Source organism: Salvelinus fontinalis, chromosome 2 (assembly GCF_029448725.1).
Source record: "Salvelinus fontinalis isolate EN_2023a chromosome 2, ASM2944872v1, whole genome shotgun sequence".
Lineage (NCBI taxonomy): Eukaryota > Metazoa > Chordata > Actinopteri > Salmoniformes > Salmonidae > Salvelinus > Salvelinus fontinalis.
The window spans coordinates 76,453,118-76,475,279 of record NC_074666.1 but is presented as its reverse complement, the minus strand read 5'-3'; the positions used below and the strand labels follow the sequence as shown (position 1 = coordinate 76,475,279).

The 22,162-nt window shown below is 45.3% G+C and overlaps 1 protein-coding gene across 3 annotated transcripts in view; it reads right to left on the bottom strand.

The window, feature by feature from the left end:
• Positions 1-21,901, bottom strand: part of LOC129826489 (phospholipid phosphatase-related protein type 5-like) — a 61,392-nt gene extending 39,491 nt beyond the window's left edge. Inside the window, exons 1-2 of one of the 3 annotated variants that reach the window (XM_055887296.1) lie at positions 21,449-21,901; positions 15,922-16,073 (exon numbers count right to left, since the gene is read on the bottom strand). In XM_055887296.1, coding sequence (XP_055743271.1) covers positions 15,922-15,996 — 75 coding nt within the window. In that variant the 5' untranslated portion in view covers positions 15,997-16,073; positions 21,449-21,901. The remainder of the gene's footprint in view (positions 1-15,921; positions 16,074-21,448) is intronic. The other 2 variants (XM_055887287.1, XM_055887278.1) reach the window with 2 other exon arrangements.
• Between the last annotated feature and the right edge of the window lie 261 nt (positions 21,902-22,162).

Sequence of the window (22,162 nt, the reverse complement as noted above, 5' to 3'; positions counted from 1 at the left end):
TTTATTGTTCTCCACGTCTCCTCCACTCGTATTTTCCCAGCTGTTCTCTAACATTAAATGTTTTAACTCTGGTGAATATTTCATAGCTGTACATCTGTGTTTACAAATTCAGGACAGACCAGAAAGACATAAAGAACTTGAAGACACCATTTAGACTACGCCACTAAACTCAGGGAATACTCCATCACTCTCACCCCAAGCTTCCAGATAAAACATTTATCATAATCCTAACTCTACATCCTAATCCTAATCCTTGGGTGTAATCCTAAATCTTTTCTTTTGTCCCTTTCATTAAAAAAAATATTGTAATCCATGTTCCCTATAATACTGATACAAGAACTCGGATCTCAGATCAAGATTGGGTTGGTAAGGGCACGCTGTTGACACTGAATGTAAAAAACATTAGGAACACCTTACTACTACTGAGTCGCACATCCTTTTGGCCTCAGAAAGCCTTGATTCGTTGGGGCATGGACTCTACAAGGTGTCGAAAGGGTTCCACAGGGAAACTGGCCCATTTTGACACCAAGTTGTGCTTCCCACAGTTGTGTCAAGTTGGCTGGATGTTATTTGGGTGGTGGACCATTCTTGGTACACACGAGAAACGGTTGAGCGTGAAAAACCCAGCAGCACTGCAGTTCTTGACACACTCAAACTGGCATGCCTGGCACCTACTACCATACCTGGTTCAAAGGCACTTAAATATTTTGTCTTGCCCATTCACCCTCTGAATGGCACACATACACAATTCATGTCGCAAGGCTTAAAAATCCTTCTGTAACCTGTCTCCTCCCCTTCATCTACACTGATTAAAGTGGGTTTAACAAGAGGCATCGATAAGGGATCATAGCTTTCACCTGGATTCACCTGGTCAGTCTACAGTATGTCACGGAAAGAGCAGGTGTTCCTAATGTTCCTAATGTACACTCAGTGTATCTCCCTAAAGAGTACATAATATACTATTCCTGACCTGTGTGCCTGCCATTCATGTGTAAGCAGGCCTGTAAACAACATATGTCATGTATGTTAAATTATGTTTTATGAATGTTATGGGGGATGAAAGATGTAGGATCTTAATTTGAGCCCGTTTTCTGCAGCAGGAAAATAATCCTGCAGCAACAGAAAATGTGAATCATTATGTGGACATTTTTGTTGGGGTTGATACATTTTTCATGAGAGAAAATAAATTCTGACATTTCTAAGTGGAAATGACTGTTAAGGCTGTCACTCTCCTCATCCTCGGACGAGGTGAGGAGAGAAGGATCTTCAGACCAAAATGCAGCTTGAGGGAAATAAGCCATCTTTTATTTCAAAAAACGATGATGATGGCAACACGAAAACAAACACTTTAACAAACTTACAAAATAAGAAAACGACGTAGACGACACCTGAACATAAACTCACATCACTAAACGTAAACTCACGGACAGGAACAGACTACATCAAAACGCACGAACAGCCAAACAGTCCCGTATGTTAATATACATCGACGACACGAGAGACATCACAGGAGACAATCACCCACAAATAAACAGTGAGAACGCCCTACCTAAATATGACTCTTAATTAGAGGAAAACGCAAACCACCTGCCTCTAATTAAGAGCCATACCAGGCAACCCAAAACCAACATAGAAACAGATAACATAGACTGCCCACCCAAAACACATGCCCTGACCATAAACACATAAAAAACAACATAAAACAGGTCAGGACCGTTACAGAACCCCCCCCTCAAGGTGCGAACGCTGGGCGCACCAGCACAAAGTCCAGGGGAGGGTCTGGGTGGGCAGTTGACCACGGTGGTGGCTCCGGCTCTGGACGCTGTCCCCATACCACCATAGTCACTCCCCTCTTCTGTCTACCCCCTCCAATGACCACCCTAAAACTAACTTCCCCTAAATAAACGGCCAGCACCGGGAGAAGGGGCAGCACCGGGACAAGGGGCAGCACCGGGACAAGGGGCAGCACCGGGACAAGGGGCAGCACCGGGACAAGGGGCAGCACCGGGACAAGGGGCAGCACCGGGACAAGGGGCAGCACCGGGACAAGGGGCAGCACCGGGACAAGGGGCAGCACCGGGACAAGGGGCAGCACCGGGACAAGGGGCAGCACCGGGACAAGGGGCAGCACCGGGACAAGGGGCAGCACCGGGACAAGGGGCAGCACCGGGACAAGGGGCAGCACCGGAACAGGGGGCAGCACCGGAACAGGGGGCAGCACCGGAACAAGGGGCAGCACCGGAACAAGGGGCAGCACCGGGACAAGGGGCAGCACCGGAACAAGGGGCAGCACCGGAACAGGGGGCAGCACCGGAACAAGGGGCAGGTCCCGGCTGAGGGACTCTGGCAGGTCCCGGCTGAGGGACTCTCGCAGGTCCCGGCTGAGGGACTCTGGCAGGTCCCGGCTGAGGGACTCTGGCAGGTCCCGGCTGAGGGACTCTGGCAGGTCCCGGCTGAGGGACTCTGGCAGGTCCCGGCTGAGGGACTCTGGCAGGTCCCGGCTGAGGGACTCTGGCAGGTCCCGGCTGAGGGACTCTGGCAGGTCCCGGCTGGACGGCTCTGGCAGGTCCCGGCTGGACGGCTCTGGCAGGTCCCGGCTGGACGGCTCTGGCAGGTCCCGGCTGGACGGCTCTGGCAGGTCCCGGCTGGACGGCTCTGGCAGGTCCCGGCTGGACGGCTCTAGCAGGTCATAGCAGGACGGCTCTGGCAGGTCATAGCAGGACGGCTCTGGCAGGTCATGGCAGGACGGCTCTGGCTGGTCATGGCAGGACGGCTCTGGCTGGTCATGGCAGGACGGCTCTGGCTGGTCATGGCAGGACGGCTCTGGCTGGTCATGGCAGGACGGCTCTGGCTGGTCATGGCAGGACGGCTCTGGCTGGTCATGGCAGGACGGCTCTGGCTGGTCATGGCAGGACTGCTCTGGCTGGTCATGGCAGGACTGCTCTGGCTGGTCATGGCAGGACGGCTCTGGCTGGTCATGGCAGGACGGCTCTGGCTGGTCATGGCAGGACGGCTCTGTAAGGAGGAGAAGGAGAGACAGCCTGGTGCGTGGTCTAGGCACTGGCTGCGCTGGAGAGGAGGAAACAGCAGGAGAGAGAACCCGGAGAGACAGCCTGGTACGGGGGGCTGCCACCGGAGGACTGGTACATGGAGGTGGCACCGGGTCTACCGGACCGTGAAGGAGGACACGTGCTCTTGAGCACCGAGCCTCCCCAACCCCACCAGGTTGAATGATCCCCGTAGCCCTGCCAGTGCGGCGAGGTGGAATAGCCCGCACTGGCCTATGCAGGCGAACCGGGGACACCACCTGTAAGGCTGGTGCCATGTACGCCGGCCCGAGGAGACGTACTGGAGGCCAGATACGTTGGGCCGGCTTCATGACATCCGGCTCGATGCCCAACCTAGCCCTCCCAGTGCGGCAAGGTGGAATAGCCCGCACTGGGCTAAGCACGCGTACTGGGGACACCGTGCGCTTTACCGCATAACACGGTGTCTTACCAGTACAACGCCTTCTTCCTCCACGGTAAGCACGGGGAGTTGGCTCGGGTATCCTACCCGGCTTTGCCACACTCCTCGTGTGCCCCCCCCCCAAGAAATTTTTTGGTCTGACTCACGGGCTCCCAACCGCGTCGTCGCGCTGCCTCCTCATACCAGCGCCTCTCAGCCTTCGCTGCTTCCAACTCCTCCTTTGGACGGCGATATTCCCCTGGTTGAGCCCAAGGTCCTCTACCGTCCAGGATCTCCTCCCAAGTCCAGGAGTCCTTGTTGCTCCGTAGAGCATTCCCATGCCGCTTGGTCTTAGCGTGGTGGGTGATTCTGTTAAGGCTGTCACTCTCCTCATCCTCGGACGAGGTGAGGAGAGAAGGATCTTCAGACCAAAATGCAGCTTGAGGGAAATAAGCCATCTTTTATTTCAAAAAACGATGATGATGGCAACACGAAAACAAACACTTTAACAAACTTACAAAATAAGAAAACGACGTAGACGACACCTGAACATAAACTCACATCACTAAACGTAAACTCACGGACAGGAACAGACTACATCAAAACGCACGAACAGCCAAACAGTCCCTTATGTTAATATATATCGACGACACGAGAGACATCACAGGAGACAATCACCCACAAACAAACAGTGAGAACGCCCTACCTAAATATGACTCTTAATTAGAGGAAAACGCAAACCACCTGCCTCTAATTAAGAGCCATACCAGGCAACCCAAAACCAACATAGAAACAGATAACATAGACTGCCCACCCAAAACACATGCCCTGACCATAAACACATAAAAAACAACATAAAACAGGTCAGGACCGTTACAATGACAATCTTTAGAAGCCTTTTTAAATCTCAAATACGCTTTGCAAGTTTTAATTTCCTGCTGTGCAGAAAAATTCTCAGCAACAAAAGAATGAGGAAATTAAGATCCTACATCTGTAGAGATGCAGTTTGCTTTTCAAAGTGCTTTTCTCTGCCTCCATGTATGATGCATTCTCTCCCTCCATCTTACAGTACACGGTCTAACCTTACTCCATCACTCCAAGCTCTGCTGACAGACCTCACCCCCCACTGAGAGGACAACTTTGCAGATGGACTCCCATGCTGAGTGGACAAGACTGTGTAGCGTGATGCTCACCACCACTGACCACCATACTCTAACACAGGGTCAGCTGAAATATTTGTACATAGCTTTGTCTCAACGTACAGTCTGTTTTTCTCAGGAGGAACAGCCATGTCCCTTTGTGCTGCTAAAGCAGTGTACTCTGAAAGAGCAGTTTTGTGTTTTGCTGGGTGGGGTGTGCGGGTTCAGATGGAGAGCTGGGCACAAGGACCCACGTCAAACACACGCTGTCCATTAAGAGCCCCCAACAGCCTTCCACTCTACTGCCATCACACACGCTACACTGAACCGCCCAGACATGACAGGAGACATGGGGAGAGAGGAGGGGGAATGCAGGAAACAGGTGCAGGACTGGGGGTGGTGGTGGTAGCAAGTCCCCTCTCTCCCCCCTCCACAGTCACAAAAATAACATTCACTGAGGACCAGGTCCAACGGGGAGGGTAGATGGCACAATAACAGATGATTTTATGATTCACTAAGTGTGTAGATTAAAGAAAATTCCCTTCAACTTGCTTACCTTAACCTATGTGCATACAAGTGTTTGTGTGTGTGTTGGTGTGTGCTGAATCACATGTTGAGCTGGGAGGCTCCTCTGTAACTGACTGTAAAGTGCCCTCCACACTATAAGACACGATGCAACAACACAGAGACAGTTATCACTGGCATCCTCAGTCTAGGGAGTTGGTGCTGCCCTCATTACATACAACTTACTATTCTCTTATTGTGTGTCAACAACCAAATCTCTCCTAGGTAGATGTTGCCATCCATGCAGCTGACAGCAGGTCAGTGTTAATTATAGCTCAGCTACAGACTACAGTAGAGTTGGCAGGGCTGTGGTCTAATCCTGATCTCAGGCCTGTGCCAGACCAACAGGTGAGCTGAATGGAGATAGATTGATTGAAGAAAAATATACGCTTAATTTTCTTCAATCCTTCTCTCTCTTTCTCTTCATTTCTTTCATAAGATCCATCTCAACATCTATCAGACCCACATGTCGAATAGCTAGCAACATTGGAGATAATATGTTTTGCTCATTCTGCCAGCCAGAAGCTGATCATGTGACTATTTGACAGCGCAGAAAATAGTCAATAGAAATGTGTGTGTGTGAGAGAGTGTGAGAGAGTGTGAGAGAGTGTGAGTGTGAGATAGTGTGAGAGAGTGTGAGAGAGTGTGAGTGTGAGAGAGTGTGAGTGTGAGAGAGAAAGAGACAGAGACAGAGAGAGAAACAGACAGAGAGAAAGAGAGAGAGAGACAGAGAGAGAGCGTGAAAGCATGAGAGAGCAAAATAACGGAGATGGAGGAGGAAAAATAGATGGATGAGGAGGAATGGGAGATTAAATGAACAAGAAGTATGTCTCACTGTGCATTGTTGGGGCTGTACAGATCCCAGTGGTGGGAGGAAGAAAGGAAAGCAGAGGAAGAGGAGGTGTACAAGGATGGAGGGAGGAAAGAGAGGAAGGGATGGCGGGGGAGTGGAGGGGACAGGAAAAGAGAAAGGTTGAGAGGGGGTGAGTGAAGAGAGAGGAAGGAGAGTGAAACTGGCATATGAGAGGTACTGTAGCATGGAGAGGTTGGTAGTTTGGCATGCTTTCAGGGCTGTGTGTGTGTGTGTGTGTGTGTGTGTGTGTGTGTGTGTGTGTGTGTGTGTGTGTGTGTGTGTGTGTGTGTGTGTGTGTGTGTGTGTGTGTGTGTGTGTGTGTGTGTGTGTGTGTGTGTGTGTGTGTGTGTGTGTGTGTGTGTGTGAGAGAGAGAGAGAGAGAGAGTGAGAAAAAGAGAAAAAGAGAGAGTGAGAGAGAGAGAGTAAGAGCGAGAGAGGAAGAGAGAAAGAGGAAGAGAGAGATGACTGATCTCTGTGAAAGAGTGGAGGATGGGGAGAGTAGAATGGGTACAAAAGAGAGAGATGTGAGCTGAGCTTAGATCGTCCTCCAGAAAACATCTCTAGGGCTCCTTCTTTAAATATCTCTTTCTCTCTGTTTCTGCTTTTCAATCTTCACTCCCTCTCACAACCACTCTTTCTTTTCCATGTAACTCTTATCTTAGCCTCTGATTTCCCCCTCTTTGTCATGAAATCCCTCTCGCCCTATTTTCAGTTGAACTCTTCTTTTGTCCCAGTGATGTCTCTGTCAAACACTATGTGAGGATGGGTGGGGCTGTAAACTGGGTTATAATGGCTGGTAAACAGACCCACAGACCAACACACAGGGGGGCCTGAATCACTGGGTGTAAATATTCAGTCAGATCCACACCCCTGCATAGTGTGGGACCAGGTAGGAGGCCCTGTAGCCACATTACACTGATTACACCTCAAAAACACATCCATTACTGCTATAGCACATATCACAGTACCTGCTTCTTACAAGTGTAGACACACTCAGCTGCAAATTATGTGAATGAAGGCTTATACAATCTTTACATTGTAGGTCCTTTATAAATATGTAATTACACAGGAATAGCAGTTAAAGCTGCAGTCTACGATGTTGGGTTCTAACTTGAAATGTTGAAATATCCTGAGACATATTAACCATACTAGAACTGGGTGTATGGACATCTACTGAGTGAGAAAGGGGAGTGCAGAAAGTTATGCAGCCAACTACTTACAGTGGGGCAAAAAAGTATTTAGTCATCCACCAATTGTGCAAGTTCTCCCACTTAAAAAGATGAGAGAGACCTGTAATTTTCATCATAGGTACACTTCATCTATGACAGACAAAATGAGAAAAGAAAATCCAGAAAATCACATTGTAGGATTTTTAATGAATTTCTTTGCAAATTATGGTGGAAAATAAGTATTTGGTCAATAACAAAAGTTTATCTCAATACTTTGTTATATACCCTTTGTTGGCAATGACAGACGTCAAACATTTTCTGTAAGTCTTCACAAGGTTTTCACACACTGTTGCTGGTATTTTGGCCCATTCCTCCATGCAGATCTCCTCTAGAGCAGTGATGTTTTGGGGCTGTTGCTGGGCAGCACGGACTTTCAACTCCCTCCAAAGATTTTCTATGGGGTTGAGATCTGGAGACTGGCTAGGCCACTCCAGGACCTTGAAATGCTTCTTACGAAGCCACTCCTTTGTTGCCCGGGCGGTGTGTTAGTAGTTTGATTCAGTACTCTTGAGAATAAACGCTATTGATTGATTGATTTTAAGACTGGTATCTGTCCATTTTATGCTGATAATTATCTTACAAATTCTTATTTATGGGCAGAGTGTTTTAATTGAATTGGTTAATAAACACAGGAATTCAATTCCTTTAACAGTGTGTCAAATTGGAGGGCCTGTTGTTCGGACCTCTGGCAGTCTTTATGGGAGTGCCAGAGGGTTCAATTCTCGGGCCGACTCTTTTCTCTGTATATATCAATGATGTCGCTCTTGCTGCTGGTGATTCTCTGATCCACCTCTACGCAGACGACACCATTCTGTATACTTCTGGCCCTTCTTTAGACACTATGTTAATTAACAAACCTCCAGACAAGCTTCAATGCCATACAACACTCCTTCCGTGGCCTCCAACTGCTCTTAAATGCTAGTAAAACTAAATGCATGCTCTTCAACCGATCGCTGCCCACACCCGCCCGCCCGACTAGCATCACTACTCTGGACGGTTCTGACTTAGAATATGTGGACAACTGCAAATACCTAAGTGTCTGGTTAGGTTGTAAACTCTCCTTCCAGACTTACACTAAGTCGAAATTAAGTATAGAATTGGCTTCCTATTTCGTAACAAAGCCTCCTTCACTCATGCTGCCAAACATACCCTCGTAAAACTGACTACCCTACCGATCCTAGACTTCGGCTTTGTTACCAAAGCCCCATATACTACCCACCACTGCGACGTGTATGCTCTCGTTGGCTGGCCCTCGCTTCATATTCGTCACCAAACCCACTGGCTCCAGGTCATCTATAAGTCTTTGCTAGGTAAAGCCCCACCTTATCTCAGCTCACTGGTCACCATAGCAGCACCCACCTCTAGCACGTGCTCCAGCAGGTATATTTCACTGGTCATCCCCAAAGCCAACTCCTCCTTTGGCCGCCTTTCCTTCCAGTTCTCTGCTGCCAGTGACTGGAACGAATTGCAAAAATCACTGAAGCTGGAGACTTATATATCCCTCACTAACTTTAAGCATCAGCTGTCAGAGCAGCTTACCGATCACTGCACCTGTACACAACAAATCTGAAAATAGCCCACCCAACTAACTCGTCTCCATATTGTTATTTATTTTTGCTCTTTTGCACCCCAGTATCTCTACTTGCACATCATCATCTGCACATCTATCACTCCAGTGTTAATGCTAAATTGTAATTATTTCGCCACTATGGCCTATTTATTGCCTTTACCTCCCTAATCTTACTACATTTACACACACTGTACATAGATTTTTCTATTGTGTTATTGACTGTATGTTTGTTTATACCATGTGTAACTCTGTGTTGTTGTTTTTGTCGCACTGGTTTGCTTTATCTTGGCCAGGTTGCAGTTGTAAATGAGAACTTTTTCTCAACTGGCCTACCTGGTTAAATAAAGGTGAAATAAAAAAATTAATAAAACACTTCCTGAATGCAAAATGGTAGAATGCTCCAATCAGGAATGCTTTAGAGCCTCTTTGATAACACAAACTAGGTCCAGGAGAGATACTCAGTGTAGTGTAAAGAGATGGATCTAGATTCTAATCAACTCAAATCATCAAATACAATTTCATTCGTCACGTACTTCGTAAACAACAGGTGCAGACTAACAGTGAAATGATTACTTAAGTGTCATTCCCAACAATGCAGAGAGAAAGAAAATAGAGAAACAATAGAAAAGTTGAACACGTAATAATAAAAGTAATAATAAATACACAATGAGTAACGATAACTTGGCTACTGAGTCGATGTGCAGGGGTACGAGGTAATTGAGGTAGATATGTACATATAACTAGAAATAAAGTGATATGATGAGGGGATAAAAGTAGCAGCAGTGTATGAGATGAGTCAAAAAAAGTTAGTACAAGAAGGGTTGATGCAGATAGTTAAATAGTTAACCAAATAGCTAGCCAGACTAACTAGTTAGTTGTCTCATGGCTTGGGGGTAGAAGCTGTTCATGGTCTGTTGGCACATTCCAGACTTGGTGCATCGCAACTGCTAGCCATGTGATAGCAGAGAGAACAGTCTATGACTTGGGTGACTGGAGTCTTTGACATTATTTAGGGCCTTCCTCTGAAACCGGCTGGTATAGAAGTCCTGGTTGGCAGGGAGCCCGGCCCCAGTGATGTACTGGGCTGTACACACTATCCTCTGTTGCGCCTTGCCTGTCGCATACCAAGCAGTTGCCATACCAAGCGGTGATGCAGCTCGTCAACATGCTCTCAATTTAAATCTCTCTTTAAGATATGTGGAAGAAATCTACACCACATACCCCCCTCTAAGTGGTACAGTGTAAAGACAACAGCTCTCCCACACCACATGTCCATGCAAGAATTACCTTAATTACCCTAATACCAGTACGCAGCATTTTTGTTTTGTTAACCAAATTTGTGAATCATTGCATTAATCAAGTCTGCAACACTATGTGCAATATGGTTTAGATGAGAAGCTCCTGTATAGTTTGAATTGCTATCCTCATTTTGTTTGTCCATATACTATGACATTAACAGTATGCTAATAGCTACACTCACACATGAAGCAGGAATGGGGCTTTGGTCACACCACATCAAAGGCTTGTGTAAATAGAAAAGTTGCTAATCTGATAGATCTCACTAGACATATTTTACTAAATGTAAATCCACCTTTAATATACACTCCCCTATGTATTTATTCATATTTATTTTGACAGTGAAGCTAAAACGTTTAATTTGGCTCTATACTCTGGCATTTTTGATTTGAAATAAAATGTTTAATACAAGGCAACAGTACATGATGTCACCTTTATTTAGAATTAAAGGCACATCTAACCAGCATGGCTACCACAGCATTCTGCAACGATACGCCATGCCACCTGGTTTGCGCTTAGTGGGTCAATCATTTGTTTTTTCAACAGGACAATAACCCAAAACACACCTCCAGGTTGTGTAAGGGTTATTTGACCAATAAGGAGAGCGATGGAGTGCTGCATCAGACGACCTAGCCTCCACAATCACCCGACCTCAACCCAATTGAGATGGTTTGGGATGAGTTTGACCGCAGAGTGAAGGAAAAGCAGCCAATAAGTGCTCAGCATATGTAGGAACTCCTTCAAGACTGTTGGAAAAGCATTCCAGGTGACTACCTAATGAAGCTGGTTGAGAGAATGCCAAGAGTGTGCAAATCTGTCATCAAAGCAAAGGGTGGCTACTTTGAAGAATCTAAAATACATTTTTATTTGTTTAACACTTTTTTGGTTACTACATGATTCCATGTGTTATTTCATAGTTTTGATGTCTTCACTATTATTCTACAATATAGCCGGGGTAGGCTGTCATTGTAAAAAATAATTTGTTCTTAACTGACTTGCCTAGTAAAATAAAGGTAAAATGTGAAGGCATCATAAGTTTTTTGACAAATTCACTTACAGTGCATTCGGAAAATATTTAGACCCCTTGAATTTTTCAAAACTTTGTTATGTTACAGCCTTATTCTAAAATTGATTAAATCATTTCCCCCCTCATCAATCTACACACAATACCCCATAATGACAAAGCAAAAACAGGTTTTTAGAATTTTTTTAATATAAAAAACTGAAATATGACATTTGCATAAGTATTCAGACCCTTTACTCAGTACTTTGTTGAAGCACCTTTGGCAGTGATTACAGCCTCGAGTCTTCTTGGGTTTGATGCTACAAGCTTGGCACATCTGTATTTGGGGAGTTTCTCCCATTCTTCTCTGCAGATCCACTCAAGCTCTGTAAGGTTGCACAGCTATTTTCAGGTCTCTCCAGAGATGTTCGATCAGGTTCAAGTCCGGGCTCTGGCTGGGCCAATCAAGGACATTCAGAAACTTGTCCCGAAGCGACTCTTGGTTGTGTGCTTAGGGTCGTTGTCCTGTTAGAAGGTGAACCTTCGCTCTGGAGTAGGTTTTTAATCAAGGATCTCTCTGTACTTTGCTCCGTTCATCTTTCCCTCGATCCTGACTAGTCAGCCCTACAGCATGATGCTGCCACCACCATGCTTCACCGTAGGGATAGTGCCAGGTTTCCTCCAGAGGTGACACTTGGCAGTCAGGCCAAAGAGTTCAATCTTGGTTTCAACAGACCAGAGAATCTTATTTCTCATGTTCTGAGAGTCTTTAGGTGCCTTTTGGCAAACTCTAAGTGGGCTGTCATGTGCCTTCTCCTGAAGAATGGTTTCCGACCATTGTGTTCTTGGGGACCTTCAACGCTGCAGACATTTTTTGGTACTCTTCCCCAGATCTGTGCCTCGACATAATCCTGTCTTGGAGCTCCACGGACAATTCCTTCAACTTCATGACTTGGTTTTTGCTCTGACATGCACTGTCAACTGTGGGACCTTATATAGACAGGTGTGTGCCTTTCCAAATCATGTCCAATCAATTTAATTTACCACAGGTGGACTCGAATCAAGTTGTAGAAACATCTCAAGGACGTTTAATTCCTAGCAAGCAATGATTACATCAAGCTTGTGACTACAAACTTGTTGGATGTATTTGCTGTTTGTTTTGGTTCGGTTTCAGATCATTTTTTGCCCAATAGAAATGAATGGTAAATAATGTATGGTGCCAATTTCGAGTAATTGTATTCTAAATAAGAATCAAATACGTTTTTCCGACCACTTCTACATTAATGTGAATGCTACCATGATTACGGATAATCATAAATGAATCATGAATAATGATGAGTGAGAAAGTTACAGAAGCACAAAGGCCACACCCACAATACATCGTTTTTTGAGGGCATGATATTTATGTCTCTGTACCTTTCTCACTCATCATTATTCAGAATTATTTCCATGAAACACTTATATTGGGTACAACATAATCTGAAACAAAAGCAAAACAAACAATGAATTTGTCCAAATACTTCTGAAATAGGGACCTCCGAATCTCAAAGTATTTTCACCAGTCATTCATGCTTCTCTTATTATTTAACTTGAACAACTACTTTCCCTTCCACAGTGCAGAGCTGCTGAAAACACTGTGCTGTAGCTACCTCAAGCTGGGCTGGCTGGCTGGCTGAGTGCTGAGTGCATTCCCCCTGCTTTGATTCAGAGGCCAAAACATAAAGCAGGGGCAGCTCTTTAATGGACATTTACCAGATGGCAACCAAAGGAAAAGTCATTTTTTCTTTGTGTCTTAGGGCTCCAGCTGATCACAGCACTCTAAAAAAACGTGTGTGTGTGTGTTCTTTGTGCACTTCACTTGAAAGACTCTCTCCGACAGGTGTGATTACACAAGTGTTACCCACCATCACACACTGGGGTTATTTTTAGAGACGGAGGAAGCAAAAGAGAAGGAAAGATGTTCTTTCACCTATTTCAAGTGTTAATGAGGCTGTGTGTGTGTGTGTGTGTGTGTGTGTGTGTGTGTGTGTGTGTGTGTGTGTGTGTGTGTGTGTGTGTGTGTGTGTGTGTGTGTGTGTGTGTGTGTGTGTGTGTGTGTGTGTGTGTGTGTGTGTGTGTGTGTGTGTGTGTGTGTGTGTGTGTGTGCATTCTTCTGAACATTAATTACAATTCTAGGAAAATCAAGGAAGTTGCCTTTTCAAATTGACAAATGTGGAATTTTCATTACAGTAAATTGTCACCATTACCATTCCTTGTCCTTACTGTGAATAAACCAACACAACAAAACTGAGCTTCATTGGCTAAATTCAACATTAGCAGAATATAAAGACATATTGACTCTGGTTAGACACACAAAACCCCGACGAAACAGTGTTACTGAGCTTCCAAAAGCAGCTCTGAAAGCCTTAACAGTACAACAACAGTGCCCTCTGGTGGGTATAGAGTCCTCGCATGAAACGCCAAGGGGAATGGTCCATCACACTGCATGTGGTGAGAGATAGATGATGCCCACACAAACACAATTATGAGTACTGCTCATGCAAAAGACAAACACCCCTGCAGTCAAGGAAATCTCCAACGTCACAATGATTCTGACTCATAACCATTCAGTCCATAACAGTGGCTGAGAAAAGTGGGACATGTTCGATAAGAGGCTAAAGCACATAATGTATAACAGAATGGGTCATTTTCAAGTCCAAATAAAACATTTGAAAAATTGAGAGTAAAACAGGTTATCGTTGCTTTTAATGTTAGAGTAGAGTGTGTGTAGAGCATATTATTTTACTATTTATTTTTGTTCATTGAAGGTGATGTTTCCAACTATTAGGTTATTCCTGCTTCCACATTACAGCTGCAGTCATTATACAAAACACATTCCTACACTTCATAAACGGAATCTGTGACAACCCATACATGGTCCTGTGTGGACAGGACATATCAATATTAGGTCACATGATGCACCACACACCCCAATCACATGACACCGGCTGTCCAATAGCAGTACATCCAAAGCTAGTAGAGGGGCTTGTATTTCCTCCTCCATTGGTCTGGATAACTGTTTATGTTAATGTGGCCTTTACAACCCCAAAGCTGTGTTCTCTGCTACACCTGATTACTTATCCACACAGTGGATTATTTCCTAAAAGCATGTCTATGTTCTGACAATGCCATTTCCATGCATCTTTTGTATCAACCCAGTGCTGAGAGAAACTGACCTGTATAAGCGCTATTGATGTTGAAATTCACATTCCGATAGAAGAGACGGAAGGAGATATCTATATCTAACAAATATCTATGACTTTCAGGGAGGGAGGGAGAGAGAAAGAGAGAGAGAGAGAGAGAGAGAGAGAGAGAGAGAGAGAGAGAGAGAGAGAGAGAGAGAGAGAGAGAGAGAGAGAGAGAGAGAGAGGGGCTATAGCCTGCATAAGAGGGTAGGTAGTGGATGAAAGGAGGCAGAAGAGAGAGAGACAGAGAGAAAATGAATCCAACTGATTGGTTTCCATGGAAACGGGCTGATGAGGTGTGAGTCTAAATAAAAGAGCAGTTCCTGGCTCAGTCTAAATCACTGTCTGTCTGTGACACACCGCTGGGGAGGGGAGGGGGACGGGGAGAGGGTCAGGGGAGAGGGACAGAGGAGCTAAAATGGTTGGGTCTCAGTCAGACCACACTGTCACATCTTCTGCACTCACTCACTGCTACCTTATATATTGCACATTATGATTTCACAAATCCCACATATCACTACAACTGTACTGAATACCACAAGGTCTTACATTCAATATAATATAGCTCTTCATTCCTTATACAATACTTTTCACCTTCCATGTCATACTACACACCTCACATATAGACCTCCATATTTCACATGACACAGAACACCTTGTACCTCAAATATCACCTATTCCACCTCACATTAAATATGTGCGAGGGATGGCACAGTGGACTAAGGGAGTGCTTTTATTGTGGACCATAATCTAGCAGCATAGAGACCTTCAATACCCTCTGAGTAATGTAGCTCCCACAGCAATACGGGACACGCCTACGGGAGAGACCTTGTCCTGTGTGTGTGCGCCTGTAGTCTGTATGTGAGTCTGTGTCTGTGTGTGTGTGTGTGTGCGCGCCTGTAGTCTGTATGTGAGTCTGTGTGTGTGTGTGTGTGTGTGTGTGTGTGTGTGTGTGTGTGTGTGTGTGTGTGTGTGTGTGTGTGTGTGTGTGTGTGTGTGTGTGTGTGTGTGTGTGTGTGTGTGTGTGTGTGTGTGTGTGTGTGTGTGTGCCTGACAGTGTGTGCAGAGCATCCAGTAACCATACAAAACACAGTTAGCTGTGATATCACTAAATACTTCAATGGATCAGATGCAAAGACTCATATAAACAGGAAGCAGAGATCACATATTGTAGCAGTGTGAAGACAGGAAGCGCCATCTGAACAGATTACATACTATAACAACTATTTTATACCATGTCCACGTTACTGTCTCAGCCATGGCAGAGAGACCGTGGCAGTGTGGTGGATGTGTGTTGAGCTGACAATATTTATAACATTTTCCACTGAAGCTAAAGATGAGAAAGTGTTCCCTGGTGGCTGGACAGCAGACAACAGCCAATTGAGGTCAAGTAGTAGAATGAATGGAGCTCATTGAGCTCTGAGAGGAGCGGAGGGGGGTGAGAAACTGAATATGGGGAAGGTTAAGGGATATGGAAATTCCCCATAAAGAGATATCATCAACCAGCATGAAGAGGCCCTACTGGAGGGTATTTCATCAGCTCCTCCCAGTAGTGTCATTTTAGCCAATCAGGAAAAGAAAGACATGGCAACTCACCTCAACAAACAAGAAGCAGGGAACGATGGAGCTGCTGCTCTTCAAACCCGGCTTCTCCTCCTCCGCCGCCATCATTCTCTCGTTCTCTCTCTCCTGCCTTCTCTCGTTCTTTCTCTCCTGTCCTCTCTCCAGCACTCTCTCTCTCCTCACACCTGTGAAGGAAAGAGCGTTCCAGGTCAGTAAGAGTTGTCTTGATCTAAAGGCAGCTTGAGGCCAAGTTCAAAGTATAACATTAAGTTTTATCCTATGACAATAATGTAGCGTTGGATGGAACAATGGGTCTTGATGTTCTTATACAGAATAACAATTTTGTTTACATGTTACCTCTGTGGCCATGAGACAAAGTGCAAAGACCCCCCCCCCCCCCCTCCCCCCATACACACACTCCCTCCCACTCTCCCCGACACACACAAAGAAACAACTAAATAGTATCAAATAAGCCTATCAGTGTGCTGTAATGAGCCTCTCCCTCAGTCCTGATGAGTCAGTGCTGAAATGAAAATACAGATTGTGTCTAACACTGAATGCCACTATAATGAATGGAACCTTTATGAGCTAGAATAAACATAAGTCCAGCCAATACACAACATGGAAATAGCATATCTTAATGATGCATGCTACAAAGTAGTCTTAGATTAGAAATATGCTCTTGACATTTGCATAATCACATTTATGTTCACATCTATACTGAATTAGATTATATTCCAACCAAGGCACAACTCTCTGTCTGCATGTCTTTTTCAATGTCATGTCTACACGCTTTACACGGCAGGTAAAGGTGCTCTGGAGCGGCTAGATGTTCTTTACCATTCAGCCATCAGATTTGCCACCAATGCTCCTTATAGGACACATCACTGCACTCTATACTCCTTTGTAGACTGGTCATGTCTGTATACCCATCGCAAGACCCACTGGTTGATGCTTATTTATAAAACCCTCTTATACCTCACTCCCCCCTATCTGAGATATCTACTGCAGCCCTCATCCTCCACATATAACACCCGTTCTGCCAGTCACATTCTGTTAAAGGTCCCCAAAGCACACACATCCCTGGGTAGCTCCTCTTTTCAGTTTGCTGCAGCTAGCGACTGGAAAGAGCTGCAACAAACACTCAAACTGGACAGTTTTATCTCAATCTCTTCATTCAGAGACTCAATCTTGGACACTCTTACTGATAGTTGTGGCTGCTTTGCGTGATGTATTGTTGACTCTACCTTCTTGCCCTTTGTGCTGTTGTCTGTGTCCAATAATGTTTGTACCATGTTTTGGGCTGCTACCATGTTCTTGTCATGTTGTGTTGCTACCATGGTGTGTTGTCATGTGTTGCTGCCTTGCTATGTTGTTGTCTTAGGTCTCGCTTTATGTAGTGTTGTGTTGTCTATCTTGTCTTTATTTGTGTTTTGTCCTATATTTAATCACAATCCCTGTCCCCGCAGGAGACCTTTTGCCTTTTGGTAGAATAAGAATTTGTTCTTAACTGACTTGCCTAGTTAAATAAAGGTGAAATAAAATATAAATACACTGTATCCCCAGCAGAATTAGCTTGAGCGGAAGAATACAACACGCTAGCCTTATCGGTTCAAGGCTAAGGGACAGATAGGAACAATGCAAACTGGACATTGTGCCCAGTCAGTGAACAGTCTCCTGAGCTTGGAATTTAGGTTTTCCTTGACTACAGGAAAAACTTCAGGCCCTAGTCATAGGCTATTGCTAGTCAGGTGGTCAGGTGAAACTCAGGGCCCTTCTTACAGCCATCCAACCTCTGAAGTGGACCAGAACTCATCCTGAAGAGATCCTATAGCTTGGATCTGGTCTGTGAGAGTTCTCATCTCCTGGGCGTTGTCAGATTGACCTCTATTCTGGGGAAATTAGTGTTGTGTGCTGGAAAGCTTTCCCTTTTCCCCCCACACTGACAGTCAGTCAGGCAGGATGTCAGAGAATAGGCTGTGAGGATGAATAAGGAATGAGACTGGGCTCTTAGCTGCAGAGAGAACAACGCAAAGCGGGGCTGCTTTTAGAAAGCGCTTTCTCTCTCTCTCTCTCTCTCTCTCTGAGTGGCCGGCCAGGAAACATCTTGTAGCTGTGACCGTGAACAAGCTGAGGCCCCAGGTAAGGGAAATCATCCAGGATATTTTGGTGATCCTGCTCTACTGATCCCAGCAACAGATGGGAAGTGTAATGCAGCCTGAGTGGACGGCCGGCTATCTAACGTCCCTAAGATCAGGATGTCAGGAGGAGGGATGGGAGCAGGTCAGAACACAGGTGTTGCTGTTTCGAGATGGGACAGTGTCTGTCAAAGAGAAAACCTTTGTGTCCATATGTGCTACATACCGAATAGACAAGATGTAGTATTTTGTAGAAACCTTATGGGTGGGCAGGGAGAGGGAGGAGAGGGAGGAGAGGGAGATTTGTTGAGGAAGATAAAAGTAGGACACCAGGGGCAATTTACCCAGAGATAGGAGAGAGAGAGTGTTGTTTGTTAGCATATGCCTGCCTGCGCATGCGTGTGTGTGTGTGTGTGTGTGTGTGTGTGTGTGTGTGTGTGTGTGTGTGTGTGTGTGTGTGTGTGTGTGTGTGTGTGTGTGTGTGTGTGTGTGTGTGTGTGTGTGTGTGTGTGTATGTGTTTGCGTGTGCGTGAGTACAGCTGGATTTGATCTGATTAGGGAGGGAGGGTGACAGGAGTCCTGATCTTATTGGCTTGCCATCCATCAGAGAGCCCAGCCAGCCTGTCGTCACTGAGACACTGCAGCCCACAGACACACATACAAAAGAGGGAGAAATTGAGGGAAGAGAGGAAAATACCAGGGAAAGAGAGAGGGAGGAGGCAACACTATTGTTGGAAAACAGTAGAATGAACACTGGAATGAGAGATGGGGGTTAGGAGGAAAGGACATGTGAAGGGAATGAAAGAGGATGAGGTTGTTAATATGAATAAAGTAACTAGTTAGCTGACACAGAGGAGGAGGAGGAGGAGGAGGAGGAGGAGGAGGAGAACTATACAATATCCTGCTGGTCTGAATCCACAGTCTTAGGAGAGGAGCCCAGGAAATCATATGTCCACTCTCCTCCCTCAGACACACACACACGAACACGCACGCGTGCGACACACACACACAGGCACATGTACAGACACACACCGCCCGGGGACACAAAGGCTAATTGGACACTACAATCTGTATCACGGCTGCCTTCACGTCCAGCTATTTCTACCACATACTGAGAGATACTACAACTGCGCAGAGATATATTTCATCTGCACAGATGTATATTGCAATATTCTATATGAACATAAAAGAGCAAAGTACAATGTACAGTGCCTTCAGAAAGTATTCATGCCCCTTGACTTATTCCACATTTTGTTGTGTTACAGTCTGAATTCAAAATGGATTCAATATTTTTTTTTACCGATCTAAACACAATACCTCATTATGACAAAGTGAAAACATTTGAGCAAATTTACTGAAAATGAAATATCTCATTTACATCTGTATTCAAACCCCTGAGTCAATACATGTTAGAATCACCTTTTAGCAGCGATTATAGCTGTGAGGCTTTCTGGGTAAGTCTAAGAGCTTTGCATACCTGGATTGTACAATATCTGCACATTACTCTTTTTAAAATTCTTCAAGCTCTGTCAAGTTGGTTGTTGTTCATTGCTAGACAGCCCTTTTCAAGTCTTGTCATAGACTTTCAAGCCTATTTAAGTCAAAACTGTAACTAGGCCGTTCAGGAACATTCAATGCCGTCTTGGTAAGCAACTCCGGTGTATATTTGGCCTTGTGTTTTAGGTTATTGTCCAGCTGAAAGGTGAATTTCTCAACAGTCTCTCAGTAGACGGAACTAGGTTTTCCTTTAGGATCTACTCCATTACTTTTTATCCTAAAAAAACTCCCTAGGTCTTGCCGATGACAAGCATACCCATAACATGATGCAGCCACCACCATGCTTGAAAATATGAAGTGAAGTGATCTGTTGTGTTGAATTTGCCCCAAGCACAACGCTTTGTATTCTCACGATAATGTTTTTAATTTTGCAGTTTTACTTTAGTACCTTATTGCAAACAGAATGCATGTTTCGGAATATTTTTTACTCTGTACAGGCTTCCTTCTTTTCACTCTGTCATTTAGGTTAGTATTTTGGAGTAGCTACAATCTTGTTGATCCATCCTCAGTTTTCTCCTATCATAGCCTTTAAACTCTGTAACTGTTTCAAAGTCACCTTTGGCCTGATGGTGAAATCCCTGAATCGTTTCCCTCCTCTCCAGCTACTGAGTTAGGAAGGTTGCCTGTATCTTTGTAGTGACTGGGTGTATTGATACACCATCCAAAGTGTAATTAATAACTTCACCATGCACAAAGGGATATTCAATGTCTGCTGTTTGTTTACCCATCTACCAATGGGTGACCTTCTTTGTGAGGCATTGGAAAACCTCCCAAATGTATACACTAACTTATTTAGGCTTGCCATAACATAGGGGTTGAATACTTATTGACTCAAGACATTTCAGCTTTTCATTTTTAATTAATTTTTAAAACATATTTACACTTCGACATTTTGGGGTATTGTGTGTAGGCCAGTGACAATAAAATAAAATAAATCAATTTTAAATTCAGACTGTCACATAACAAAATGTAGAAAAAGTCAAGGGGTGGGAATACTTTGTGAAGGGCACTGTATATGGCAGTCTGGTTGATCCTTTCATCCTTGAATGTAGCCATCCCCCTGACACAGTACTACTCAGAGAGGTACAAGGTATTATATTCAATGTGTTCGTACAGTCCAATGCAGCATTTACATGGCACTGTCTGCTTCTTTCTTTCACCCTGTGTGTGGCTATCCTGTGCTGCTGAATACTCTCTTATAACCAATCACGTTCAAAGAGATCAGTCCAAGTCCCTTTAATCACTGTACTGTTGTCTTGGTGCATTTCCAAGGTGTGTGTAGTTAGCATGCAGGATGGTAGTATGTTGAGTGTGTATGCCTTGCTCTTGACAGACATGTTCCACTCAAACCAGACCACATGCTGAATCTGCAGATATCAGTGTGCAGAATGCATAAACACACACCACACACACACACACACACACACACACACACACACACACACACACACACACACACACACACACACACACACACACACACACACACACACACACACACACACACACACACTTACTCCTTCACTTACATGCGGTAATAAAAACATACACTGCCCCACTGCCAGAGAGACAATTCCACTTCATGCTATTAATAGGGCGGTGGAGGGTGTGTGTGTGTGTGGGGGGGGGGGGGGGGGGGCTAATAGGATTTCAGAACGCTAGGTTATTAGAGCTTCCCTTTGGGGAATACCACGGTGAAACACTCCTTACCTCCACATAAACACCAAAACACTCTCATTTGCCTCTCTGCATCAGACCACAATCTGAACCATTGACATACAACGCAATGCTAACATGCTAATGCTCCTCATACTGCAACCCATGCAGACAGAGGAGAGGAAAACCCATCACCCCCTCCCTCTTACCTTAGACACCTCGCTGCTGCCTAGCTCCTCTGTTGCAGTGGCACAAGATTCCTACGCGGAGGCCATGTCAGATGAGGGAGAGTGCTGTGAAAATCTCCCCACCCAGCTGCCTCTCTATCTCTTCTCTTCTTCTTCTCTCCTCCTCCTGCTCCAGAGTGAAGTGTGGTACCGGAGCTCCTCAGACAGACACTCACACACGCGCACACGGAGATAAAGCACGCCAGCGACTCCCCAGCCCTCCTCACACACTCGACACTCTCCCTCTCTAATTAGCCACTTCAAATAAGCAGCCTGGGTTAATCAATTAAGTGGCGGGAATTACTGCATGTGCTGTCTTCCAATACAGACCGAGAGGCAGCGTGTGTGGAAGATTGTGTATTCGTGTGTGAGTAAGAGAGAGAGAGGGGATGTGTGGTATCTGTGCCACTAGAGAGAAGCTCATTTGTATTCAAAACGTGTTTCCTTCCATCCCTCTTTCTCTCTGTGTCCCCCCTCTCTCTCGCAGTGAATGAGGGAGGGGATGTAAAACCCAAACAGAGTGGTGTGTGTGAGAGAGAGGGATGGAGGGAGGGAGGGGATGTAAAACCCAAACAGAGTGGTGTGTGTGTGAGAGAGAGAGAGAGGGATGGAGGGGGGGGGGAGGGAGGGAGGGGATGTAAAACCCAAATAGAGTGGTGTGTGAGAGAGAGAGAGAGGGATGGAGGGAGGGAGGGG